Source organism: Ovis canadensis, chromosome 3 (assembly GCF_042477335.2).
Source record: "Ovis canadensis isolate MfBH-ARS-UI-01 breed Bighorn chromosome 3, ARS-UI_OviCan_v2, whole genome shotgun sequence".
Taxonomy (NCBI): domain Eukaryota; kingdom Metazoa; phylum Chordata; class Mammalia; order Artiodactyla; family Bovidae; genus Ovis; species Ovis canadensis.
The window spans coordinates 8,504,193-8,530,432 of record NC_091247.1 but is presented as its reverse complement, the minus strand read 5'-3'; the positions used below and the strand labels follow the sequence as shown (position 1 = coordinate 8,530,432).

Here is a 26,240-nt window from a genome sequence, read left to right as displayed (position 1 = left end):
AGCTTCTCGTCACAGCCAGGGTGTAGGCCACGTCCTTGCAGTGGCCCGGGAGGCCCTCCGCCTCGTGGCTTCCTGTTCCATTGTGACTCACTCCTTACTCCTCTCTCATTCCTCCTCCACTTCAGCCACATCAGCCTCCTTGCCCTCCCCGGAACATGCCAGGCTCAATTCTGCCTCAGGAGCCTCTGCATTTGCTTTCCCCCACTGCCTGAAATGATCTGTCCCCAGATGCTTCCACATGGCTGCTATCTCCTCCGGGTCCTTAATCAGTTATTACTTTCTCCCATCTTCCCTAACCACCCCATTCAAAATGACAGTACACCGACCTTCTGAGCAGTATTATTCATAATAGCTCAAAAGTGGGAATGACCCTGCTGTCCATCAGCTGATGAATGGATAAACACCATGTGGTACATTCATACAATGGGGTATCATTCAGCCAAAGATAGGAATGAAATACTGATCCACGCTACAACATGGATGAACCTTGAAAATGCTAAGTGAAAGAAGCCAGTCACTAAAGCCCACTTGTTCCATCATTCTGTTTATACGAGATGTCTAGAATGGGCAAGTCTCAAGAGAGAAGTAGATAAGTGGTTGCTGGGAACAGGGGTGAGGGTTGGGAGATAGGGGTTACTGCTGCTAGGTACAGGGTTTCTTGTGGGGGGGGTGGTGATGAAATGGTCTAAAAATGGTCTAAAATTGATTGTGGTGATGGCTCACAATTCTGTGACTATACTGAACACCAGAGAATTCTACAACTTAAGTGAATTGTATGATACATGAATTACCTGTCCATAAAGGTGTTACAGAAAATAATGGAAAATCAGCCCCTGCCCCTTCTTGTCCATGTACCTGCTGATGCTCAGACATGTCTCAGGTTGCAGATGTGAGCAGAAAGCAGCCCATGCTTCTGTCTCCCAGTCTTCCAGCCCTCTGTGTTTCCTCGGCTGCCCAGGATGCCTCGTGTGTGTTTTGAAAGCTCCTCCTCTCATTCACCACCTTGCTGTCTTCATCCAGAAGTCTTTTCTGCTGCGCTCTGTGGGCCATGTGTCCACGGCCAGTCCCTGGGACTCACACTATGAACACAGGTCCCCTTGACTCTCTGTTGCCCTCTTCTGTGTGGCCCAGGTTCCCAGGTCAGACTTTCTAAACATGCATCTCCATCCCTCTACGCATACTTTCCCTGCCTGTCTTCTCTCTTCACCCCTCTTGCGTCGGGACTCTCAGGCCTGCATGGCACATTCCCCCACCCCGACGCCAGTGGAGGCCAAATGTTTATTGCCAACACTGGAGTAGAATACAAAATCCCACATGGTGTCACAGCCAGACTGTTGACTAAGGCAGACAAATGATCTCACAGGCAAAAAAAATGACTGTGACCCTCGGGGCTGGTCCAGATGGGCTCCCAGGGCCTTTAAGATTTGGGAAGTAACTTCAGTGCTGTTGTAAGTCAGGAAGAAGGGTGAAGGTTCCACTGTCCAGAGGAGCCTTGCTCTCCTCGTTGTGTTTTTTGTTTTCCTCATTTTTCTTAACCTGGAAGCAGCCCATTTCTCACTGTTTCCAAGGCCAAGGTGAAGGCCCACTGAAAGCCAGGGCAGAGGAGGAGGCACTGGGGAACTGTCTGGCCGCTGAGATGCCGGTCTTTCAGGAGGCAGCTCGGCACCACCTCCTCCAGGAAGCCTTCCCCGGTGACACCCGGGTGGTGCTAGAAGGCCCTTCCCTGTGCCTGTCCCCACAGCACTGAGTTCCTCTCCGTGTAGTTCGAGGCAGACCCTCCTCCTCCCTGCACTGTCCTCGACCCGCCACTTCAGTTAAGCCACGAGCTCTTGGGATCTCACTCAGGTTAGCTCCTCAGCGCTGGGGTGGCCCTGTGAGGCCTGCGGTGTATATCTGCCTGGTGAATCAATGTGCCAGCTGCAGACAGGCCTGGGACTCTACGGTCGCTGCTCCTTCCAGCAGAGTGTCCCAGAACTCTACAACTTGGGAGAGACGCCAGGACCGTCATCCAGTGGGTGGAGCCACTGAGCCTGGCTTTAAAGCCAACCTGAACCTGTCTGTTGCCTGCGTGTTCCTAAGAGAATGACAGGGTCACAGCACGGGCGCTCTTGAGGATTCTTCTCCCAGCAGCCAAAGCACTTGATAATTTTGCACTGTAGTCCAGTTCAGACAGCACTGCTAAGCATCTGCTCCGTTTTAGTCACTGGTGTATAGAATGAGTCCTACGTCATGGAATGAAAGCGTTAGTTGCTCAGTCGTGTCCAACTCTTTGCAACCCTGTGGGACTGTAGCATGCCAGGCTCCTCTGTCCATGGAATTCTTCAGGCAAGAATGCTGGAATGGGTTGCCATGCCCTTCTCCAGAGGATCTTCCCGACCCAGGGATCAAACCCGGGTCTCCTGCATTGCAGGCCGATTCTTTACTGGAATTTAAGCCACCAGGGAAATTATGTCATGGAATAATGAAGTATAAATGCTGTATATGCAGATACACAATTAACATCCTTCTCTCTCCCTTCCCCTCCCTCCCTCTCCAGCGCCCGCTATGGGCACTGGCATAAGAACAAGGCCCCCGGGGAGTACCGCAGTGGTCCACGCCTTATTATCTTCATTCTGGGGGGCGTGAGCCTGAACGAGATGCGCTGTGCTTACGAGGTGACCCAAGCCAACGGCAAGTGGGAAGTGCTCATAGGTGAGTGGGGCATGTGTTCTAGAGGGAAGGGCTGCTTCACTGCACTGTGACTCCATTCCACGCTTTGGTGTTTCATCTTATCTCTAGTTCTCCGCTGCCCCCGCAACACTTTGCCTCTAGACACGTCTGTGGACGGCAGCCACGGAGGGGTGAAGGGGCCCTTCCTCAGGTCTGCTCTGCTTCCTGACGAGCGGCAGCCCCACATGGTGGGAAGTGCCTGGTCCCAGGCCCCGACAGACTCAATGTTCCTGCTCTGCCACTGCCACTTGGGTCCCCTCAAAAGTGCCGCCCTCTCCATGCTGTGAATTCCTCACCCACCAAAATTGGGTTAAGGGCACCCACTTACACCCTGGGGTGGAGGGGCACATCAGTTTCCTGGCCTTGAGCCTCACGTCCAGAAGATGCTCAGTGAACAGGTCAATGAGCACTGGCCCCTGTACCTGTCAGTTAGAGATACACAGACCAGGCGTGCAAGCAGATACTGCTCAAAACGTATCCGCCTGGCTTCCAGGCTCTGCTGAGGGCTGCCCCAGCCAGTTCCTACCACTTCAGGGTCTATCATATCCCTGCTGGTTTTCCAGAAGCAGCTGCAGCTCCTAAGAGCTGACTTAAGGCAGCAGGAGAAGATTTTGCCCTTTTTCATGTCTACAGGAGCCTCCCCAGTTTCTCCGCTCGGAAGAGGAAACGTTGAGAAAAATCTTTGCTTTTTCCAGATGCCTTCTTTCTTGTGCCCTTAACAAACTGCAGTTGCCTCTGCCCAGGGTGCCTCTTGACATTGACTGACCAGAGATGACCCACACCTCCTCTCCTGGCTGGGCCCTGTCCTTGCCCCTTAGCTCAGTAAGAGGTGTCACTTTTATACCTCCACTTTGGGGGGAATCAGTCCACGTGGTGCTTCCTGTGTGTATTAAGATGGACCTGGCACTGTCTTCCCAACTCTCAGCTTCCAGATCCCACCATTCAGGGGGCAGATCGCACATCCCCACCCCACCCCTGCCCCTCCCCACTCCCAGAAGCCTCTCTGGCCACCATTTCTCCCTGGGTTCTCTCCTTTTTTGGTTACATAGGCCCCCCGTGGCGGAGCTCTCTGTGTTCTTGGCTTGCATACGTGTTGCATGAACGTGTTGGCTAATTATCTCTGCTCAAACAGCTCTCCTGGGCCGACGCGTCCCAGCCAGGCTTCGTTGTAACCCCCTCTTCCACGCTGGCCTGACCTGAGGGTCCCTGTCGGGAGGTGGAGACCCAGGGAGACACGGTCGCCCGTGCAGATGGGTGGAGAGGCCTGGTGCAGACCGCTGACGCCCGCTATGCGGCCCCGCCCGCTATGTGCATGCATGCCCGCCCGCCGTCCTCGCGGCCCGTGTGCACGTGCGCCGCGTGTGCACCTCGCGTGTGCGCATGCGGCTCGCTCTCTCGCACCTCATTGGCTGTATAAACGTAGGCCTAAGTTGGCATGCTCCTGTAACGTACCTGTGTTCAAGCAGTCAGCCGGCCTCTGTTCTCCCGCAGGTTCTACTCATATTCTCACTCCCACCAAATTTCTCATGGACCTGAGACACCCCGACTTCCGGGAGTCCTCTAGGGTATCTTTTGAGGATCAGGCTCCAACAATGGAGTGAGAGCCAAAGAAACAAAGTAAAAGCAGCTTATTACAGAAAAGAAACTCTTCCACTCTGAAGGGTTTTCTTTGATTTATTCCGTCACTCTTTTTCTTTTCTTTTCTTTTTCTTTCCCTTTTCAGTTTATTATTTGATTTTCTTTTAACGAGAAAATGCTTGCAGTTCTTCACACCGATTGAAAATGTGTCCTGACGCTGCCCTTCACCAACCCTGCCCGAGCGCCGCTGGGCTCTGGCTTGCCAGCTCGCTCATGCCACAGGTCACCTGCTGCTCAGACAGCTGCAGCCCCCTGAGCTTTAAATGATCACAACCGCTATGCACAGCCCTCTGGAGGGGGCTGGACTTGGAGGGATGCTGCAGGCACGGCACCTAAGCCTGCTGGCCGTGGGGTGAATTCCTGATGATGAGGAAGGCTTGGCACAGGGCACCAGAAGAGACCCCCAGTCTGTGGTAGCTAAATGTGTCAATACATTTTGCCCAGGACAGGCACTTATCCCAAGGAACAATTTCTAAAGGGGTGATGGGGTCGTAAGCCACCTGGTTCGTGGTGAACTCCAGCCACCAGTGGAAAGAGCTGGTGTCTCCTGTTCGTCTAGGGAAAGCGGCACTTATTAGTCATTTGCTCTTTCAGTAATTGCTTTTAATTCTCCTGTGGATCCTTCCAAGAGTTGAGAAGCATTACCCTCTCTCCAGTTGGAGTCTCCTAGTCAGATTGAGAGCCTTTGGGTAGAAATCTGTTCTCAACACTATGTGCTGTTTGGAAGAGCGTCTCCTCTCCCACAAGCTCATGCCTTTATCTCAGTTACCTGGGAACCTGTTGTGGGTTTGGTAGGTTATCAAGGTTTTATTTTTGCCCTTGAGAGAGTAAGCGTTCCTTGCTGTCTCTTTTTCACTCTTCCATCGTGCTGGGAACCTCCCTGACCTCTTCAGACAGCAGACTAGCCCCAAAGACCTCACTGCAGTATGAGTCGTTTCTCAGCTTCAGTACACACTCTGTGATGAGGCCACATCTTGTGTGCATGCCCTTTTCTACTCCATTGACCGTGGACCCTGGAAATGTCCCCTCCCCCAACCCCATCCCCAGGCTGAGATGTGGCCCTGTGAGCCACCTGTGAGTGAATAGCAGACAGACCAGGACTAGCCCCAGCTTGTCCACAAGCACCTGTGTGAGTGGGGGAGGTGATGCCCACTGGGCTGCAGAACGCAGGGAGGCTGGATCGCAGGGCCCCTCGGACTCTGACCTTCTGTGATGTGGTCATTCAGTTGGAGACTCAAACCAGGCAGCCCTGCCCCACTCTCTGGCAAGCCCTCCCTCCATTCTCTGGGGAGTGGACATCAGAACCCTGGCTGGGTAATGTCAGAAGTGTGGTTGTTTATTTTAAAAAGAATGAGCTCCATCTATGAAGGACCTGCTCTAAAGGTTGGCCCTCGAGGCGGGATTGTTCATCTCCTCTTTCTTTCCCTTGGCTGCCCCGGGGCAGTACGGAGGTGAGGAGCAGCAAGGGCCTGTGAGCCAGGACAGTGAAGCTGGCCGTGGTGCTGGGCTACCTGCCATCCTGCCCAGGCTGCCTTTGCCTAGAAAACGAGACCAGTGGGTGATGAATAAAACCAAGTGTTAAAAAAAGTCATCCTTAAGAAGCACCTTGATAGGATGGTAATCAGAGAGGTCTGGTTCTCATGCAGATGGCAGGTAGGTGGACACCATTTGCTGTATTTCGAGACTTCTCAAAGGACATGCGGAGAAGGCAGTGGCACCCCACTCCAGTGCTCTTGCCTGGAAAATCCCACTGATGGAGGAGCCTGGTAGCCTGCCATTCATGGGGTCACTAAGAGTCAGACACGACTGAGTAACTTCACTTTCACTTTTCATTTTCATGCACTGGAGAAGGAAATGGCAACCCACTCCAGTGTTCTTACCTGGAGAATACCAGGGATAGGGGAGCCTGGTGGGCTTCCGTCTATGGGGTTGCACAGAGTCGGACATGACGGAAGTGACTTAGCAGCAGCAAAGGACATGGCCGCAGCCCCGGCAGACCCCTTGCAGAGTCAGAAAGAATCACAAACCCAGACCCCAAGGGCTCCTGCTCGGATTCGTCCTGGGATTCCTTGCAATCGGAGACACCTCTCCTTTGCGTTCTGTTTTACATTCAGTCAGCAGAGTGCCTTGGCTGCCATTAGAGCAGAGAGAGCACTCCAGACTGTGTGTTCTTGGCTTCTGAGATGCTTTGTTGGGCAGCGTTGTATTTTAGAGCTCAGTTAAGAAAAAGCAAGGCGCGGAGTCCTCATCCCAGGGAAGTGAAAAAGCAGATGAATGTCCAACATGCCCACTTCTGTTGTAATTGTCCAGGTGACTAAAGCCTAGAACAGTACAGGGTGTTGGTGTTGGTGAGGCAGGGTGGTGTCCCACACATCAGTGTGAGCAGAAACTTAGCTTTTAGAAATGGGTTTTCCCTGCTTGGCAGTGAACATGGGCCCACGAGTGTTCTCATGGGCACTGTGTGTGGATGCCAGTGTTGTGCTCCACCCTCCTAGCTCCTCCCTCTCCTCCTGGCTCCTCTTCCTTCTGGCCCTTCCCTCTCCTCCTGGACCCTCCTCCTCCTGGCCCCCCGCTCTTTTCTGACCTCTTTCTGTCCTGTAGCTGAGGCCTGCTCCCCCTGGCCCTGGCCGAAGGGGGCAGGCGTGGATAACTAAGCATACAGATGCCACCAAGTCTCGGCTCAGTCCCCACTAATCAGTCCATCATTCCTCCCAAATAAGAAATGAAATATTTTGATCAGCTCTGCACCTTGGTGCTGTGGATGGTTTATGTTAAAAGGATTAACTATTAGCGAATGTCCAGAAGATGGTCAGAAGCTAATGAAAGGGGCTGCAAGGCCTACTTAGACCTATTACACAGCACTTACAGGGGGAAGAAGTGTTTTTGTTTTGCTTTTATGTTGAATACCTTGCTTTATTTTAGATCAGGGTCAGATAAGTTCCATTTTTTCAGTGGGACTCAGATTTGAATCTGAGTTCAGAGCTGACCCAGTGCCCAGCTGCTGTTTCAGCATTCCCTTCCACAGCCCCTCCCGGGGCAGGAGGCCACAGGGCCCCCAGAATCGAAAGCAGAGGCATGCCTTCTAGGCCTGGCTGTGCCACCAACATGCCCCACCGCCGTGAGCATCTTTTTCCCATCTGTAGGATGCCGGTGGGCAAGGCCAGTGTCTTCCCACACCTGGCGGATCATCTCACTCACCTGGGCTGCTCTTAAATGTGCAGTTTAAACCTGCTACTCCCTGACACTGCCCTCGATAATCTGAGTCTGCAGGATTGATTCGGGCAGTTCCAGAACCAGCTGGATCGGCTGATCTGTCAGAATTCTTCTGGTTTTCAGATGCTGTCAGTGAGGAGGAAGGATATTGTCCTGGCAGAGCTCACTGTGTCTGGCCGCAAGCTTTGGCAGTCTTTGGATGACTTTGTTTTGAAGATCACCGTTCACATTTCAGATTTGCAGTTATGTAGAATAAGGGGGACCCTCGGAGTGGTTCTAGAGAGCCTGCATGGTCGGCCACCTTTGGGTTCAAGTGAGAAGGTTTGCAGTGTTTGTGGTGCTGAGAAGTTTGACCAGGGTATTAAAGCGATATCGCTGATTGCGTGGCAGGAATTGGGTCTCAGGTGATTTCAGATTAACACCAGCTGGTCTGCATCGTTTAAAGGGACCAGGTAGTTAGGGACCTTACAGGGACCAGGAGCCTGCCTGTGTGAGGAGCCCTAGAGGCCTCACTGGTTACCTGATACTCTTGGTCCTGGCTCAGATGGTAAAGAATCTGCCTGTTAATGCAGGAGACCCAGGTTTGATCCCTGGGTCAAGAAAATCCCCTTGGAGACAGGAGTGGCAGCCCACTCCAGTACTCTTGCCTGGAGAATCCCATGGACAGAGGAGCCTGGAGGGCTGCAGTCCATGGGGTTGCAGAGAGTAGGACATGACAGAACAACTGACAGTTTCCCTTGGTCCTGGATGTTTTCTGCTTTCAGTGACAGATGGGGAGCACCAGACGATCAGATAATATCCAGTTCTAAAGAATGAATTCCTTCACCTCTTTTTGGCCTCCACCCAGCCCTGAATCTGCACAGAAGCAAGGTTAGGAAGCAAAATGGTCTAGACATCTGATCAGAGGCCTTTTGATTCCCTTCGAAATCAAGTCTTTCCTCTTGTTTCCTGGAATCCAGCAGATGGCTGTGGGGGAGGACATTAAGGATGGTTTTTCTGGCATGTGCATAGCCTAGGAAGCCCCCAAGGTAATCCCAGCCCAGAGTTCCCAGCAGCCATCTTTCAGCTGTAGACACCTAAACTGCATCGAGCTGAGACTTGGAGACTTTCATTCTGCCAGTGGTCCTGGTCAGAATTTGGTAACATTTATTCCTGTTTCCTCATTGGGGGAGTAGCCTTTGACCTTTAGGACTAGCAGGAACATTCATAAGGTCACAAAAATGAGTGTCTTCGAGGGAGACGGGGATACCCTGCTGAAACTGGTGTCGCCTCTGCCAAAGGAGCCTTGAGTCTGCAGAAAGAGTCAGCTTTGGGCACAGGGCTGGCACAGGCTGCACACTCTCTCGGGACATCACGCTCGGCCCCTCGGGGAAGCAGCCAGGGAGGGACTGGTTCCTCACTCAGAGCAGTGGCTGGGGCTTGAGCTGCAGAGAAGCCTCTCACACCAGAGATGGCTTCTCCAGTGTTCTCCTGGTCTGCAGTGCCAGCCATCAGGGGTCAGCTGCGCAAGTAGCGGTCAAAGGCGTACGGACCCTGCTATTTGGAATCACTCCCAAGGAGCCTGCCCAAGCCTTCTTCTGCCCACTCTCAGGGTGGAAATCTGGCCTCCTGTGGTTTCTGGGCCCCTCTTCCCAGGAAGGCCTGCGCCCTTGCCCGCGTCTCCAGGGAGGCACATTTTCAAGGATGGGTCTCTTTTGTTCAGTTCTCTCCCACCAGGATCTCTTTCTTTGAAGCCTTCTGCTGCATGCGTGCAGGCCTCATGCTCACACACCAGTCACTTCTGTTGCTTTTTTGAGTAAGTCCATGTCCAAACCACACGATCCATGCATCTTTTTTTACTGCACTTATTAGATCTCTCTCTTTACGAAAAAGGACTTCATTTATTTTTATTTTTATTTTTGCAGTAGAATTATATCTAATTCCATTAGCTTAAGTTTTTGCAAGCATTTCTAACCTCTTACAATGTGCGGGTCTCTGCAAGGTAAGGCCTCAGGTTCCCCGGCCCTCCCCCTTTCACACCTGAGGTCCCTCCCACCGCGAAGCCCCAGACAGCTGGCTCCCAGAGCGCAGTGGTTTCCCCTGGGTGCTCTGTCCACCCCCTTCCTCCCGACCTGGACCTCTCTTTCCACACACAGCCCCCCTGCAAACCCCTGCCTCATTCAGCCCCCTCTCCCCCACCATGTGGTTTGGCACTTCTCTCCCTGGCTTCACCTTGAGTTCAGGAGAGAATTAGAAGGATGGCTGCCCTGTCCCCTGGCAGACAGCACTGAGCCCGGATGGAGAGACAGCGCCTTCATCGGTACAGCCCGGGGGACCCTGCCCGAGCCAGAAGAGATGTTTTGTTCACCTACGGCCCCCAAATGTCTCCTGGGCCAGCTGTGACGTGGCCCCAAACCCCAGCCCCCACCCCCCTCTCTGTCCACTCACCAAGGCCAGGGGAGGGGAAGGGGCGGCTGCCGCTGTGGGAATGGACAAGGGCAGGGGAGGGGAAAAGTGTTTGAAACCAGAGGCAGCAAGCTCACAGGTCTTTTCTGCCTCCCCAGGATCCACGCACATTCTCACCCCACAGAAACTGCTGGACACGCTGAAGAAACTGAATAAAACAGATGAAGAAATAAGCAGTTAAAAAATAAGCCACCCCTCCAAACAAAAACGAACCCTCTCCCCGAAGTGCTCGCAGCCCCGACCGCCTCGGTCCCTTCGCTGACCCCTTCCTCCCTCCATCGCCTCCCCCAGCTCTGCACGCCCGGCCGGCACTGTCGCCGCTGCGTTCTCGTGTTTGGTGATGCCCTCTTCTTGTCTGAAACAAAAGAATGCATTGTTTTTTTATTTTATTTTTTTTAAAGAGTCCCTTCTATGTGTATCCTGGAGGAGACGTTTGGGGTGTGGGCCATGCTGCCACCGGGTTTCTGGAACCGTTTAGGGTGAATGGACACTTCCTCCCCATTAGTCATGATTTAAGACCTTGTACATAGCCCAGCGTGACGTGTGCACATTTGCTTGCGTATGGGAAGGTAGACGTTTGGGTGTTTTTAAGACCCCGTTTGGGGTCGCTCCTGTTCGTGTTGGGAATCACTGAGCTTTCCATTCTTGGAGTATGTCAAACTGAGGGTGTCTCTTCTCTTCACTCCAGTTCCTCCCCCTTGGTGCCAGCTCTCGTTCACATGAGCTTGGAAGTGAAGCTCAGGTGACATCTCGAGAGGTTTGCCCTGGTGCCGACCTCTGCTCTCTCTCCCCAAGGGGCTCGCTCCCCCCATCCCCCGGTGTTGAGGGTGGGGGCTGGGGGTTGGGCCACGGGAAGTCGGGCTGGGTGCCCTGTCTCAGCGCCCTCCTTGGCCACGGCCACAGCGCTGTGGTCCTGTCTGCAGTCTATCACCATGCCTGCATGAGAGAGGAGCAGGCTTCCACTGGGGACCTGGGTCTCCAGTTAGACCTGGTCCTTCAGACCCCATCTTTCCCCAGGCACCACCCGCCAACACCACCAGAGCTCCTCTTTCTCAGTGAGGTCAGCCTGGATAGAGCTTATGGCTCAGCAACGGACTAGGACTGGGAGGGTCCCGCGGGCTCCTGGTTCAGAGGTCCCTTTCCTGTCCGCGCCCCTGAGGCTTCAAACTACACGAAGAGTAGCCTGCTGGGTTTACACAGACCCCAGTCCCACCCCAGATCATCCTCTGTTTAAGATACTCCCTAATACTTTATTTTGTGTAGTGTGGGGTCATATGTCGTCATGCTTGTAAGAAGAAAACAATCATTTTACTCTCTGTATAAAGACGTAGCTGTATGAAACTTAGCTGTTGATGCAGAAATCAAAGATGCCATCGCAGGAAGGATGTCTCCTCATCCTCAGGACTCAGCGGCTCGTTCTCCGGAAGGGAGCGCACTCTGTTCTGCTGCTGCTGTGAACTATAACGACAGTGGAAGTCACAAAAAATGTCCCGCACCCACCCCCCACGCCCTTGAACCGCCCCAGCCCGTGTGTGTATATTACTGTCTTGCGGCATCGTCGTTGCAAACGTGTGTGTGCTAGTTCTCCGCCACCCCCTCTTCCCTTTCAGAATATATCCTCCGCCCGCCCCGTTAGATGCATCGTGGCGTTCTCTTCTCAAGGCTTTGAAATCTTCCCCCTTTGCACTCAGATTAGTTTTCAGGTCTGTCTCCCTGCCCCCCCTTCCTTACGAGATCTTATTTCCTTAGGACAGACTGTAAGGACCTGCCTTGGTTTCTTCCTGTTACAACTGCTTGTTTTGTCCCCTGCCCTTGACCAAACGACGCTCATGCTTCAGGACCTTGTTTGTTCAACACGTTGGTTTTCCTTTCTCTGTTATTTATATAAAAAATAATTTATCAAAAGGATATTTTAAAAAAAGCTAGTCTGTCTTGAAACTTGTTTACCTTGAAATTATCAGAATCTCAGTGTTTGAAAGTATTGAAGCACAAACGTGTATCATCTCTGTACCGTTCTGTACTAAAGCACTCAAGTCTAATAAAGAAATAAATCAGCGCCCATTCATGGTGTCCAGGGTGACTTGCCGCCCGGTTTCTCTCTGGGGAGCAGGAGGAGAAAGGCTTCATCGATGGTCCAGTGGGGAGGAGCCCAGCTGCCCCCTGACATGGCTTGGAGCCTTCTGGATCCAGGTCACTGCGACTTACACTAGGATCTGGAGCCGTCTGGAGTCTGCAGACAATCCACGGAGTGTGCACCGCGCTGCCTGAGAACGGGCAGTTCTTCCCTCGTCCTGGGTCTCTATATGTAAGTTGTCTCTCAGCCTCGGAGACGGCAGGCTGCGTCTCGGCAGGTGGCGCCCTCCGTGAGCCTGTGGTGCCTGTGGTGCCGGTGTGTTCAGGGCATGTGATGAGGTCACTGCATCAGTCTTAAGAGTTCTCTCTTCCTGCTGCCACACCACCAAGCCTTCCAGTGAACTTTCAGATCTGGAAGGCATGAAGCCTGTTGGTGACTTGGGGAGACTGTGATGAGTTTGGCCCAGCGTGAAGAGGGGGACCCTTACGTTAGACTCGTGGTAACACTGGAAATATTTCAATTTCAAATGAAGCATGGTGACCTCATCCATAAGCCAAGTGAATTCCCCCAATACCAATCACAAAAGAATACATTTTAGAATTAAACCAATTAAGTCCATCCCTAAAGGTGGCGGAGAAACCCAAACAACAGACAGCAGAATTACGCTCCTTGGAGGAAAAAGTGGCACCAAAGATAATGCTGCTAAAGTGAAAGGAAAGGAAAGTGAAGTCGCTCAGTCATGTCCAACTCTGCGACCCCATGGACTGTAGCCCACCAGGCTCCTCTGTCCATGGGATTTTCCAGGCAATAGTACTGGAATGGGTTGCCATTTCCTTCTCCAGGGGATCTTCCTCACCCAGGGATTGAACCCAGGTCTCCCATATTGTAGACAGATGCTTCACTGTCTGAGCCACCAGAACCCTGTAAAAACCAGGTGCTGGGGACTTCCCTGGTGGTCCAGTGGCTAAAACTCTAAGCTCCCAATACAGGGGGCCCCAGGGTCAATCTTTGGTCAGGGAACTAGACCCCACATGCCCCAACTAAAGAGTTCGCATGCCGCAACTGAAGAACTCACATCCTGAAATTAAGACCAAGGATCCTGTGTGCTGCACTAGGACCTCCCATGGCCAGATAAATAAACGTTTTTTTTAAAGCAAACCAGACTGCATCACAGGGCTACCAGCCTTCTCTTAACCCCTCTCCACCAAGATCTCCGATGGTTTTGATAACACCTTTAGACAAGGAGTTTTCAAAGCTCTGATCCAAATAAAATCAGCTCCCTCGGACAGAGCTGTGGAGCACCCTGTCCTTACAGACTGCCTTTCCCCAGAGCAGAAGCCATGTGCTACTGCACCCAGACTAGGGACAGACCTACTTTTCCTGGAGTGACACCTACTGTACAAGTGGGCTCCGGCGTACAGTCCCTGCTCTTCTCAGCTTGCCCCTCCCGGTGTGGCACCTCCATCCTAGGAGCTGGCTGAGGTGAGAGCCATCAGGGTACAGGTATTCCTAACCTGCCACACCTGGAGTGGGACTTCTATCCTCTGGGCTGGTATGAGGACACCCTCTGCCCTACCTATAGGCAACAGACATCCTGCAACATGGGCGAGGGGGAAGGTGAGATAGGGTGGCCGTCTGCCCCTTCCAGGGAGAAATGAACCCCAGACTAGGAGCTGAGAGAAGAGGGAGCCCCCATCTTCCTGGCCATGCCTGCCCAGAGGAGTACACGCAGGTACTTGCATTACACAGAACTGGTGAGGGGAGTGAGCTTTTTTTTTCCTGACACCAAATACGCTTTTCACACCATTTCTCCAAGTCTCTGGCTCCAACTAGGTGTCTGACAGTTTCGTCAGTTCTGACACTATTCAGGGAGTGCAGGTCCCACGGATCAGGGGCTCAGTCCCGCAAAACTGCCTCCATTTCAGACATCAAAGGGGTGCCCACGCTACCCTGCCCAGCTGATTACAATTCGAGGGGTCTCACAACCCCCTCCTTGGGTTCAATAGTTCATTAGAACAACTTACAGAATGAAGGAAAGCTCTTTCTTTGCTGTGACTGGTTTATTACAAAGGATACCCCCAGAGAACAGCCAAATGGAAGGGACGTACAGGGCAAGGTATGGACTTGGCGGGGGTGGGGTGGGGTGGTTAGCCCAGAACTTCCATGCCCTTTCCAGGCACACCACCCTCCCAGTACCTCCCTTTGCCCACTAACCCAGAAGTTCCCCCCAAACTCTGTTATTTAAAAGGTTTTATGCAGGTGTCATTACATAGAGTTGATTAAATCATCGGCCACTAGTAATTGAAACTTAGTCTGCAGCCCCTCTGCCCTCTCCACAGGTTAAGGGTTGGGGGTGGGAGGTGCAGGAAGTTCTAACCTTCTAATCCTCTACCCCGTGTTTCTGATGAGCAGCCCTCACCCTGAAGCTCTTGCCCCTCCCATCTTAACCTCAGCAGCAAAAACTTGGGTATGTGGGAAGGGGCTTGTTATGAAGAGCAGAAAATATGCCTCTCAGGAAATTTCAAGGGTTTTAGGAGACCTGTGCCAGAAATCCAGTGAAGTGAAAGTGAAAAGTTGCTCAGTCGTGTCTGACTCTCTCTGACCCCATGGGATTCTCCAGGCAAGAATACTGGAGTGGGTTGCCATTTCCTCCTCCAAGGGATCTTCCCAACCCAGGGGTAGAACCCAGGTCTCCCACACTGCAGGCGTATTCTTCACCATCTGAGCCACCAGAGAAGCCCAAAACCATTAAAAAAAGTTAGTTAAAATGAGGCCAATAAGGTGGGCCATAATCCAACCTGACTGGTACCCTTATAAGAGGAGAAGATTAGGACACAGAGAGACAAGGGTGCGCATGCCCAGGGTTGGCCGACCACGTGCAGAGACAGGACGAGAGCAGCTGTCTGCAAGCCAAGGGGTGGCCTCAGGAAACTAAGCCTGCCGACACCTTGGCCTTCGACTTCCAGACAGAACTTGACAAATTAGATTTCTGTTGTTGAAGTCATCTGGTGTATGGCATTCTGTTATGGCGGCCTAAGTGGGTTAATATAGTTGCCCAAGGCAAGGAAAGCTTCATAGCGTTGCTGAAATCAGGAGGACTGCTGACAGATACGCCCAGAAACTTGACAAGGCTCAACACTGACCACTCCCCAAGCACTTGGTGTCATTCAAGAACTACCTGCCCTGAGCACTGTTCTCAGGCACCTTCCCTTAACCAAAGACAGGCTTCGATCCTGCTTCCAAGCTTTCCTAATCCTTTGATGAGAAAGCACAAGGCCAGGGGCTTCCCTGGTGGTCCAGTGGCTAAGACTCAAGCTCCCATACAGGGGGTCCTGGCTTCAATCCCTGGTCAGGGAACTAGATTTCACACGCAACTAAGAGTTCACATGCCACAGTGAAAAGATCCTGTGTGCTGCAACGAAGACCCCGTAAACCCAAATAAATAAGTATTTTATTTTTTTAAAGAGAGAAGGCGCAATACCAGGCACTTAATGATAACTCAGGAAATGGAGGTGATGTCTACTCACTGTTCAGCCACATTTGGGTCAAGAGAATCAGTCCCAGTAGGTGTTTCAGGCAAGGAGGGGCCGGACTCCTGTCTCTGGCACAACCCCTCCTCTGTGATGATGTCAAACACGGTGTCATCTTGTGGCGTCTGTGTTTGCACCTTGGCCTCAGGCAAAATGCAAATATGCATGTGTGTGTGTATGTGTATACATATAATATGTAATGATATATATCACAGCTGAGAAGGAAGTGCATCGTTGCTCAAATACTAGACTCTTACTTGCAGAGAGTCTATAGATTTTTCTTAAATGTTTCTGCATTTACTGCATGCCTTAGAACAATTTCTACTTTATTATTTGTATTGGAGTATAGTTGATTTACAGTGTTGCTGTTAGCAGTTTGAAGTGTACAGCAGAGGGAATCAGTCTTACATACACTTCTGTCATTCTTTTTTAGATTCTTTTCTAATATAAATTATTTCAGAGTATTGAGTAGAGTTCCTTGTGCCATGCAGTAGGTCCTTGTTGGTTATCTGTCTTATATATGGGGCTTCCCAGGTGGCCATAGTTGTAAAGAACATGCCTGCCAATGCAGGAGGCATAAGAGATGTGAGTTCGATCCCTGGGTTGGAAAGATGTCTGGGTTGGAGGAGGGCATGGTAACCCACTCCAGTATTCTTACCTGGAGAGTGAGTGTATATTAATCCCAATCTCCGAATGCATCCCAGGGAATTCATCCCCCTGCCCTTTGCCTACATCTGTGATTCTGTTTCTGTTTTGTTCAGTTCAGTTCAGTTTAGTTTTTCTTCAGTGAACTTCGGTTCAGTTCAGTCGCTCAGTCATGTCCAACTCTTTGTGACCCCATGGACTGCAGCATGCCAGGCTTCCCTGTCCATCACCAACTCCCAGAGTTTACTCAAACTCATGTCCATCTAGTCGGTGATGCCATCCAACCATCTCATCCTCTATCGTCCCCTTCTCCTCCCGCCTTCAATCTTTCCCAGCATCAGGGTCTTTTCTAGTGAGTTAGTTCTTCACATCAGGTGACCAAAGTACTGAAGCTTCAGCTTCAGCATCAGTCCTTCCAATGAATAGGACTGATTTTCTTTAGGATGGACTGGTTTGATCTCTTTAGTAGGTGCTCAGTAAATATCTATTAGCTGAATAAGATAGCCTGGGTGGGAGTCTGGAATGGCACAGGAAAGGAACCCAATGCAACCTCCCTCCGGCAAAACAACAATTGGTAAAGATGTTTTCTTAAGAAAGAAACAATCATTTAAAGTGTCTGGAGGTACAAATTAACTTATTTATAAAACAGAAACCACAGTCCAGGCTATGTTTTTTTCAGTCGTCGTGTATGGATGTGAGAGTTGGACTATAAAGAAAGCTGGCTTCCTTGTCTCCCTTGGGGCTGGGCTTCCTCCCTCCAGAGCCTCCTAGAGATGGCAGTGCTGTGAGTCCACAGGTCACTGACCTGGGCCAACACTGCAGTCTGCTGGGCTGTATGTACTGCACCCACTCCCCTCCGGAGACCCGGCTGCCAGAGGGGCTGCTGGACTTTGTGGTCTGGTTCACTCGCTAAGTCGTGTCTGACTCTTGGCAACCGCACGGACTGTAGCCCTCCACGCTTCTCTGTCCATGGAATTCTCAGGCAAGAATACTGGAGTGGGTTGCCATTTCCTTCTCCAGGGGATCTTCCCAGCCCAGGGGTTGAACCCAGGTCTCCTGCATTGCAGGCGGATTCTTTACCATCTGAGCCACAAGGGAAGCCCTTCTAGGGCTCTGACCCACTGTAATATTCCCATGTCACCAATTTCCTCTTGAGGGAAGGAAGGGTCTCCCAGAGCCCGAAAGAGTGCCCAGTGAGCCTGGCATCCTGGTCTCTGAGACGCCATGGTCTAAGACACCCAGGCCTATGGCCTCTGTGGCGCTGTTGGCCTTGGAGCAGGAGGCTGGTCCCTGAAGCCCATCTTCGCCAGGAAGAGGGAAGGTCCCTTTAAGCCTGGCTTCACAACTTAAGCTTGTTGCTATGTATGTGAGGAACTTCCTTAGCAACCACCTGGCCTCTTAAAGAGGCCCTGGAGTAGTGGTTGCCGCCAGCCATGGCTCCTAAAAAGAAGGGGGCCAAAGAGCCCGAGCTCAAGAAGAAGAAAGGTAGCAAGAAGGATCCCAACCTGGCCAACAAGCCCATGGAAATGCCTATAAACGAGGAGATCCGAGAGTTCTACCACGCCCAGATCCGCAACCTGGAGGACAGGCTGGCCCGGTGGGTGGGCGGGCAGGGTGGTCCTGCCAGGTCAGGGAGTGACTCACAGCTGGCCACTGTGCAGGTTCAGTCGGTGGGGACCCCTGTGTTCTGGCCTCCCAGGGGATGTCCAGACCCACCCCCCCATCCCTGCCTCAGTTTCCTCAAAGATAACATTGGGAGGCTTCATGATTTTGAAGAAAAATGGATTTCTTGGCCCCATCTTAGCTCCCAGAGTTTCCAGGGGCCCAGTGCCTAGTTAAGAGCCTAATCCCTCCCCAGGCAAGGACTACATTCCTCCTGCCTCACAGTTGACCCCTGGAACCAGGCGTTTTACGTAAGAGGGCAGAGTTCAATTGGAGGGACGAATTGGAGATGGCAGCCCCCTGGCAGGCGGGTGACCACATGCCCCTCCTCCCACCTGCCCCCCATTACCCCCACAATGCCTGTGCTGTGATCACCTGAGCTATGGGCCCCACTGGCTCTTCCAGTTGCCAAGCCCACTTGTGCACTAGCCCAGTCTCAGGGTGATCCTCAAAAGACACACCCCTTTGGTGGTGGCTCAGATGGTAAAGAATCCGCCTGCAGTGCAGGAGACCCAGGTTCGATCCTTGGGTCAGGAAGATCCCCTGGAGAAGGGAATGGAAACCCACTCCAGTATTCTTGCCTGGAGAATCCCATGGACAGAGAAGCCTGGCAGGCTATAGTCCATGGGGTTGCAAAGAGTCGGGCACGAATGAGCAACTAGCACTATCAGACAGGTCTCCTCACATGTTGCTACAAATACTCACAGCTGATGTTGAGACCTTCCTGGACTGGCGCTCATTGTGTCCCTAAAGCGGTCCCACGAGAGAGGCCCTCCAATCATCTCCATGACAAGTGGTGGAGAGACTGAGGCTCAGGGAGAGAGGGAGGCACCCCAAGGAAGAGGCTCTGGGCCAGCCCTGGGCCCTGACTTCCCTAAGCCAGTCCGCCTCCTTGCTCCACAGATCGGGTCAGCCAGCTTTGCACCCTGTACCATGCTTCCGTTCAGAAGATGTTGGTTGAGTTAGTCGTGAAGTTAAACATCTTTCCAAACAGCTTCTACCCATTATTCCACTGGAAACTAGAAAATCACTTACACAACAACTCTTAAAAATTCACATGCTTCCCTCAAGCTGGAAACACCAGATGGAATGTATTTGGGAAAAATGCATTCGAGAGATGGTTATTGGGCACTTATTATTTGCCAACTTCCCCTGCCAGGCCCCTCAAAACACAGAGATGTGAGGAGTTAGGTCTTGACTTCCCAGTGGGACAAGGGTCAGTCTACAGGAGGGCCCCAAAGAGAGAACCACAAATGCTGCCTCAGGGCCAGGAAGGCTCCACGGAGGTGGCAACACAGGGGTTCACTCAGTGAAGGGAAGATCACAGGTGCAGAAGTTGGGGTTATGAAGTGTGAAAGTATTAAGCAGGGCACAGAGCTGGCAGCAAGCATTATGCTTAAGACCCTTAACTTCAGGGTATCAGACGGACTTGGGTTCAAGTTCTGGTTTTGCCATTTACTAACTCAGAGATGCTTCATCCCTCTGCACCTCAGTTTCTTCACCTGTAAAATGGGTATAATCATCATAGTCCCTACTTCCTTGGTTGTTGTGGATTCAACAAACACACTGAGTACCTACTACATAGTAGGCGCTAGGTGTTGGGGACACAACTGTGAACACTAACAAAGGCTCCACCCTCACAGAGCTTACACCCTAGTGATGTTATGCAGGTAAGGCGCTGAGCACAGGCAACAGCTGCGGTCACAAGCACTGACCAGGGGAGATGAGGCTGGAACCTCCAATGCCCCACTATGGGAAGGTCCCGGGAGCAGCCTGACTGCCTGGAGGGCCCCTGGACCTCTGCCCCACATTTACCTCAGGTACCAGCGGAAGTGGGATGAGTTGGCTATGCAGGAGAAGCTGTTTCGCCAGGAGTTTGAGCAGCTGGCCAACAACAAGAAGGAGATCGTGGCCTTCCTCAAGCGCACGCTCAACCAGCGGGTGGATGAGATCACCGACCTCAATGAGCAGCTCCAGAGCCTGCAGCTGGCCAAGGAGATAGAGAAGGATGCCTTTGAGGCACAGCTAGCCCAGGTGCGCCACGAATTCCAGGAGACCAAGGACCAGCTCACCACCGAGAACATCATCCTTGGTGAGGGGCACTGGCCGGTGAGCCTACGGGCACACACCACAGCGGGTGGGAAACCCAAGGCTCTGTCTCTCTGGGCTCTCCCACTGTCTTTGTGACCTTGGGCCAGCCGTTCCCTCTGACCCTGTTTTCCCACCCGGGAAATGGGGATGATACATATTCCTTGAGCAACAACAGCTACATGCAGCTTCCCACACTATCTTCGATGGTAACGGTCCCAGCAATCCTGAGGCAGGAAACACCATCACCACCTGCCATTGGGTAGGTGAGGAAGCACTTCGAGAAGGTGGGGTGTCTTGCCCAAGGTCACCCAGCTGGCAAGGGGGGCTGTGCCTTCCAGTTGACAGCAGAAGTACCTGGTCCAGAGAAGGTGTCTGGAGTCAGAGGCTGTCATCACTGCCACCTTCATGAGAGTAGAGAGTGTCAAAGAGGACTTCCTGGAGGAGGTGGAGCCTGAGCCAGGCTTAGGAAGACTTGGGGAGGAGAGGAAGGGCATTCCAGACTGAACCATAAAGGCGGGCAGGATTATGTGTGGGGACGGGGGACTGGCCCTAGTGGATGGGGAAGGGTGGGGGGCCTCATCACGCAAAGCCTTGCTGCCCCCACCCCCGGGACCCTGCCCTCCCGAGGCGGCCTCTCACCAGGCCCGTGCCCTGTGGCGGGGCAGGGGGAAAGCTGGCAGCCCTGGAGGAGTTCCGGCTACAGAAAGAGGAGCTCACGCAAAAGTTCATGTCGCTGGAGGAGCAGCTGCGGAAGCAGGAGAACGAACACAAGGACTATGTGCACAACCTGGAGAAGAAGTCGGTGCTGGACAAGGACAGGTGGGCCGGCTGCTGCCGGGCACGGGACCCTCTCACTGAGGCCAAGTACAGCCAGGTCTTCAGGTCTCCGACACCTTTGCCTTCTATCTGGGCAGGGGGGAACCATGCTAGCTCCCTGATGCCCTGGCTTGCTGTTCCTCGAAACTGTGGCTGATTTGCGGAGAGAAAAGAAATAGGTTCCCAGTTCTCACACAGGCACTGGAGAATCCCTGGACTTCCTTGTGCCACTTTTTGCGACTTAAATTATATTTAATGGTTCATCAATACATGGACATGGTTCAAAATAGTACAAAGAGTCTATAATAAAGAGCTCCTGCTGGTGGCCCTGGCCCCTCCTGTGGGGGACGGGGCAGAGAGGTCTAGGTGCTCTGGGGACCCCCTTCTGCCCAAACCCCGCCTCACCCCCACCCATCCTGCCTAGACTGAGAAAGGAGATCATCCAGCGTGTGAACATGGTGGCCACGGAGTTCCGCAAGGTGGCCACGAGCCAGATGTGGGACACAACCAAGCGGGCCATCACAGAGAACAACGCAGTGACCCTGCAGCTGGCCAAGACTACACGACAGGGCACACAGCTGCTGGCGGAGAATGAGCAGCTCCGGGGCCACCAGGACGACCTGTGCAAACAGCTGGAGCTGCTGGAGAACTCCCAGAAGCTCATGGCCAGGAAAAACCGGGGACACCAGAAGGTGTGTACTCCCGGCCCTCACCCCAGGAGGCTTGGCACGGAGAGCAGGAAGGAAACCTAGGGCCCTGTACTCGGGGCAAATACGGCCCCTGCAAGGGTGGACCTGGGGTCAGGGCATGGGGGAGGCAGCCATGAGGTGATGGGGCTCTCCTTGGGAGGGCTCTGGCCCCCATCGCTGGTTTGTATTTGACTTGGAGCCCCCATCACTGGTTGAAAGGGAACCCATCCCCAGGGCCCCCACCCACATGGATGACTTAACAGGTGCGCAGCATCCCTGAGGTGAGTCCAGCGGGTGCCGGGCTCCCAGGGCCCCAGCCGGCCTCTCTGGGGGATGCAAGGCTGGCTGAGGGCCTGCGGTGAGGCCCAGAGCATGGCCACATGCCCACACTGCAGGTCATCCTCATGCTGACGGAGAAGTGCCACGAGCTGCAGCAGGGCATGGCCGAGGCCGAGAGGCTGCACGTCCTGCTGGGCCAGCTGGAGCAGGACCTCCTGAAGCAGCAGCAGGACAATCAGGCACTGAGGTGCAGAGCCGCGCGAACCTCCCCTCAGTGGTCATGGGCCAGCGACTCCCCCTCTGTACAGGGGCCTGGAGGCTTTGTCTGTCACACAAGCTGAGGCCCAGGGCTGGCTGGAGAGAAAAGGCAGGGCCCCTTGTCCTAGGACAGGGAGGAGGCTGACCTGTCCTGTCCTGGGCACAGGAATGAAAGAGACCAGCTGAACCTGCAGCTGGAGCGGCAGCAGGCCGAGGGGCAGCGGCTCCAGCAGCAACTGAGCAAAGAGCAGAAGGTCCGGGCAAGCCTGGAGACGGCCCTGGCCCAGGCCACCTCCTTCCTACAGGACATCGTGCAGGTGAACTGGAAGTGGGTGAAAGTGGTGGTGATGGGGAGGGGGCGAATCAAGGACTAGAGAGATAAGCAGACTACCAGAGATGGCCAAGCCAGGCCCAGGGCCCCTCTCTCCCCTGAGAGTTTCCTGGAAGATCTGTCTTTTTCTGATTCTCCATGCTGAAGAGCCATTTGAGGTCTCAAAGGAGCTGGACGAAGGCTTCTGAGGCCCTGGAAGTTGTCAGTCTTCCCATCTGGAGAATGGGTATTCCACCACAGCCAGGGAATACTGAGATTAATAGGCACTGGGGTTGGAGTTTCCCAGTGGTGGATGCTGGGGCCACAAAGGGCCTGACCTGGTAGGCCCACCCATCCCCTTCTCAGCAGATGCAGCCTAACAAGGAGGACAGAGACTTCGACGTCGTGTTCCAGCTGCAGCGCAAGGAGATGCTGCAGCAGTTGCTGCTTATGCTCGGCTCGGCCGTGGTCTCGAGCCCCCAGATGGCCGAGGCCCTGCATCGGGAGAGCCAGCCCTGTGGCCTGCCCAGGGAGGGGTGAGTGCATGACCCCGCGTGACCCCAGAGGAAGCAGCTACGGGACTCGTCCAAGGGCTGTCCTCGGCTGAGCCGGGGCCAGAAGCCTGGCTCCCCGGAGCTGCTCTGAATCTCAGCTTCCTCGTCTAAGACTTGGAGGGGGTGACACCAGTCCCCTCCCCACAGCCAGGGCAGCAGCACTCAGCTACTCAGGACAGGGTCTCTGCTGCAGCAGCTGTCCGGCATCGTACCCTACCGGCCTGGGGACCTGGGTCTGGTACCTCGACGGATCCACATCCCACCCAACCCTGAGGACCTCAGGCTGCTCTCACATACCACCCGTATGGGCAACTTACAGGCGTACAGCAGCCCTGAGGTGAGGGGGCCAGGGGGCCCCAGGGACAGCCGAATGAGGGCCACCCTTGGGTGCATATCACAGCTCTTCCACACTGAAGCTGTGTGGCTCTGTGGATGTGGCTGGACCTCTCTTAAGCCTCCACTTCCCCATCTGTAAAATGGGCTGAAGAAAGGTGTGTCAAGGCCTCAGTGGACCCAGACGCACCCACACATCCCCTGGGAGGGGAGCCTGCTGGACCCAACCCCCCCCATGGAGGCTTCAGCTTCTAAGCTGGCACCTTTATTCTTACAGATCCACACCTCTGCTCCTCAGAAAAGGTTCAAAAAGCTTAGTCTTCCCGAAGTTTCCCTACTTTCGAAGTAGGACACGGAAAGAAGATCAACCTCCTATCCTAGAGAAGGACTGTTCTGGTCACAGTCCCCGCGTTAGTCCACAGGCAGCCTGGGGCAGCCCAGAGAAGAGTGATATTAAAAAAAAAATAAAAGACTCCACAGGCCGGCGTGGCATGTCTGTGGATGGGTGGATGGGTGCAGACATGACAGTTGAGCAAACAGCCAAGTCCACTGGCCTCAGGGGCCCGACGAAGACCCCTGGCTCCGCTGGCGGATGTGGTCCAGGAGCAGGTCCACAGCACGCTCCAGCACTGGAGGCAGCAGCTCCTGCTCAGCCGGGGAGAAGCGGCCTAGCACGTAGGCCTGCACTGCGTCCCGGTGGGTCGGCCTCCCGATGCCCACCCGCAGTCGTGGCATTGCCTGTGGGGGAGCCAGAGGGGCCCAGGGAGCCCTGGTAAGAAGGAGTCGGGGGAGCCCTGTGCCAGCCCACCCAACTCAGTGCAGGATGGAGGGGCAGACTCACACTGGAGTTGAGGCAGCTCATACAGGAACGGACTCCATTGTGGCCCCTTCAAGGGATAGGAGGGGGCAGTTAGTGCTTCCTTGGGTCAGCACCCTTCACCCCATCCACCGCGGAGCCTGGGGTCGGCACCTCTACCCCCACTTGGAGGTCAGCTTCTGTATCCCACCCTGACCAGCTCAGGGCCTCACCTGGCGCTTCCTCCCAACTTCAGAGCCACTTTCCCCAGCGGCTTGTCCAGCTCATCGTGTACCAGGTAAACTTCCTCAGCAGTCAGTCCAAACAGCTCCGCTTGGCCCAGGGAAACAGTGGCCCCGGTTACTACTGATCTGCCCAGGAAGGCTGTCCTGACTCTGGGCTCCCATGAGGAGGGGCCACAATTAACCCCACTTAGTGGTAAACAACCCGCCTGCCAATGCAGGAGACATGAGATGCGGGTTCAGTCCCTGGGTTGGGAAAAATGCCCTGGAGAAGAGCATAGCAACCCACTCCAGTATTCCTGCCTGGAGAATCCCATGGACAGAGGAGCCTGGGGGGCTACAGTTCATAGGGTGGCAAAGAGATGGATATGACCGAGCGACTAAACCACCACTACATATAAAGAAATTGAGGTTCTCAACTTCTCAGTCACCCAAGGTCAGGCAGCAATTGGAGCTCAACAGGTACCTGGAGCTCTAGGTGAACCGATTTGCTGCCGTCCAGAAATGCCCCCTCCGGGCCCCTGCGCCCTCCTGGGCGGCACACACATGGGGCCCTCAACTTACCCGCCCGGGCCACACTGTGCCCGTTGAGGTTCATGAGCCTCCGTGGCTGGAGCAGGACCAGCTGGGCATCTCCGAGTGAGGCCAGGGCGAGGTCCGCGGCACAGCGCCGGTCGCGTGCCCAGCTCTCCGCCACCCCCAGCCGCCGCGCCAGATGCCCCAGCACTGCCATGCCCACGCTGTGCCGCGTGCCAGGCAGTCCAGGGTTTCCCAGGCCTGCCACCTGCGGGGGACGTCAGGGAAACTGAGGCCCGACAACTCTCCCCATAATCTATCTCACAGCGCGCCCCCGCCAGGGGCCCCAGAGTAGAGGAAGGTAAATGGAAAACGGCCGGAGTGGGTTAGGGCCACGAGGAGGAGTCCAAGAAACTCCAAGACTCCAGAAGGCCAAGTGGAAGAGCCCCCTGGTATGGGTGGGCAGGGCCCCCCAGTGCAGGAGCAGAGTTCCTGGAAGTCTGGAGCCCATCGGAGCGTCTGACCCATTTTTAGATAAGAAAACTCAAGACAAGGAAGGGGGAGAACTTTGCCCAGGAGACTGTGGCAGAACTGGAGCTAAGGCCCGGGAGTCCCTATGGGGCTTTCCCCCACTCCACTCACCAGCCACCGCTTCCCCGCCGGCCGGGGTTCCAAAACGCAGCGGCTCATGGCTCGACTCAGCCACAGCCCTGCGTGCGAGAGGCCAGGCAGCCCCATGCTGCCCGCTTTCAGGACGCGGACCCCGCCCCCTGACGTCAGCCAGCCCCTAGCCTCTAACGCCCAATCCGGGGCGGGCCACGTGGCCGCCACCCTTCTGAGGGGCGGAAGTGGCGGGGCGGTGGCCTAGTCCGGGCATCCCCGCGCATTCCGCTGTGCCGCGTCACCGCCTCCTGCGGGGTTTGTCGTGGGGCTCGCGGAGCCCTTGTTTGACCACTGGATTGGGAAGCAATGTGCCTTGTTTTGACCCACCCCTGGGACCCTGCCTCGCTGCGGAAAGCCGGCAAGCCTTTTCCTTGCCTTCCCCAGCTAATAAAAACTTGCTAAAGCCATTGCAAGGTGTCAACTCTTAGAGCGTTGTGGGTCGGGAAGATCCGCTGGAGAAGAGATAGGCTACTCACTCCAGTATTCTTGGGCTTCTCTGGTGGCTCAGACGGTGAGGAATCCGCCTACAATGTGGGAGACCTGGATTCCATCCCTGGGTCGGGAAGATCTCCGCGAGGAGGACATGGCAACCCACTCCAGTATTCTCGCCTGGAGAATCCCATGGACAGAGGAGCCTGGCGGGCTACAGTCCATGGGGTCGCAAAGAGTCGGACACGACTGAGCAACTAAGCGCGCAGCCTCTTTCCGTCTCGGTTTGAAACTGGATTTCAGTGATTGGACTCCTCGGGATTCTGGGGGCGTGGCTAAGGGGGGCGG

At 54.2% G+C, this 26,240-nt stretch overlaps 3 protein-coding genes and 2 long non-coding RNA genes across 11 annotated transcripts in view; 2 read left to right on the top strand and 3 right to left on the bottom strand.

Annotated features, from left to right (window-relative positions):
• STXBP1 (syntaxin binding protein 1) overlaps positions 1 to 12,066 on the top strand; it is a 69,852-nt gene extending 57,786 nt beyond the window's left edge. The window contains exons 18-20 of one of the 2 annotated variants that reach the window (XM_069582338.1): positions 2,537 to 2,691; positions 4,201 to 4,326; positions 10,104 to 10,394. In XM_069582338.1, the coding sequence (XP_069438439.1) occupies positions 2,537 to 2,691; positions 4,201 to 4,310 (265 nt within the window). In that variant the 3' untranslated portion in view covers positions 4,311 to 4,326; positions 10,104 to 10,394. Of the gene's footprint in view, positions 1 to 2,536; positions 2,692 to 4,200; positions 4,327 to 10,103 lie in introns of both variants that reach the window. The other variant, XM_069582337.1, reaches the window with a different exon arrangement.
• Positions 9,421 to 10,388, bottom strand: LOC138436579 (uncharacterized). Its single transcript, XR_011255484.1, has 3 exons — positions 10,269 to 10,388; positions 9,988 to 10,153; positions 9,421 to 9,876 (listed from the first exon to the last, which is right to left on the bottom strand). It is a non-coding gene; the product is annotated as an uncharacterized lncRNA (long non-coding RNA).
• Positions 12,067 to 17,659: 5,593 nt separating the features above from the next.
• CFAP157 (cilia and flagella associated protein 157) lies at positions 17,660 to 23,728 on the top strand. 4 transcript variants are annotated; one of them, XM_069582342.1, is made up of 9 exons: positions 17,660 to 17,851; positions 19,737 to 20,008; positions 20,673 to 20,826; positions 21,248 to 21,515; positions 21,908 to 22,038; positions 22,216 to 22,366; positions 22,729 to 22,895; positions 23,061 to 23,250; positions 23,524 to 23,728. In XM_069582342.1, exons 1-9 carry the CDS (start codon positions 17,688 to 17,690, stop codon positions 23,593 to 23,595), a joined length of 1,569 nt encoding a protein of 522 aa, XP_069438443.1. In that variant the 5' UTR covers positions 17,660 to 17,687; the 3' UTR covers positions 23,596 to 23,728. The 4 variants fall into 4 exon arrangements, with proteins under 4 accessions (XP_069438443.1, XP_069438442.1, XP_069438441.1 ...); XM_069582341.1 differs by having other exon boundaries at positions 22,726 to 22,895; XM_069582340.1 differs by lacking the exon at positions 23,524 to 23,728 and having other exon boundaries at positions 23,061 to 23,446.
• On the bottom strand, positions 18,989 to 20,361 carry LOC138436580 (uncharacterized). The gene is made up of 2 exons (XR_011255485.1): positions 19,732 to 20,361; positions 18,989 to 19,418 (listed from the first exon to the last, which is right to left on the bottom strand). It is a non-coding gene; the product is annotated as an uncharacterized lncRNA (long non-coding RNA).
• On the bottom strand, positions 21,055 to 26,186 carry PTRH1 (peptidyl-tRNA hydrolase 1 homolog). Of its 3 annotated transcripts, none has more exons than XM_069582347.1 (5): positions 25,443 to 25,572; positions 24,849 to 25,068; positions 24,276 to 24,408; positions 24,088 to 24,133; positions 21,055 to 23,984 (listed from the first exon to the last, which is right to left on the bottom strand). In XM_069582347.1, the coding sequence occupies exons 1-5, from the start codon at positions 25,536 to 25,538 to the stop codon at positions 23,802 to 23,804; spliced, it is 678 nt and encodes a 225-aa protein (XP_069438448.1). In that variant the 5' UTR covers positions 25,539 to 25,572; the 3' UTR covers positions 21,055 to 23,801. The 3 variants fall into 3 exon arrangements, with proteins under 3 accessions (XP_069438448.1, XP_069438449.1, XP_069438450.1); XM_069582348.1 differs by having other exon boundaries at positions 24,276 to 24,375; XM_069582349.1 differs by lacking the exon at positions 25,443 to 25,572 and adding an exon at positions 25,940 to 26,186 and having other exon boundaries at positions 23,496 to 23,984.
• Between the last annotated feature and the right edge of the window lie 54 nt (positions 26,187 to 26,240).

Excerpts from the sequence above, each read along its gene's own strand:
- CFAP157 (XM_069582339.1), top strand. The coding sequence starts at position 17,688 with ATGGCTCCTAAAAAGAAGGGGGCCAAAGAGCCCGAGCTCAAGAAGAAG. Across the intron at positions 20,827-21,247 it reads TCGGTGCTGGACAAGGACAG|ACTGAGAAAGGAGATCATCC; the intron begins GTGGGCCGGCTG and ends CATCCTGCCTAG. Across the intron at positions 21,516-21,907 it reads AAAACCGGGGACACCAGAAG|GTCATCCTCATGCTGACGGA; the intron begins GTGTGTACTCCC and ends CCCACACTGCAG.
- PTRH1 (XM_069582347.1), bottom strand. The coding sequence starts at position 25,538 with ATGGGGCTGCCTGGCCTCTCGCACGCAGGGCTGTGGCTGAGTCGAGCC. Across the intron at positions 25,069-25,442 it reads CGGCGGGGAAGCGGTGGCTG|GTGGCAGGCCTGGGAAACCC; the intron begins GTGAGTGGAGTG and ends CGTCCCCCGCAG. Across the intron at positions 24,409-24,848 it reads GCACAGTGTGGCCCGGGCGG|TAGTAACCGGGGCCACTGTT; the intron begins GTAAGTTGAGGG and ends TGGGCAGATCAG.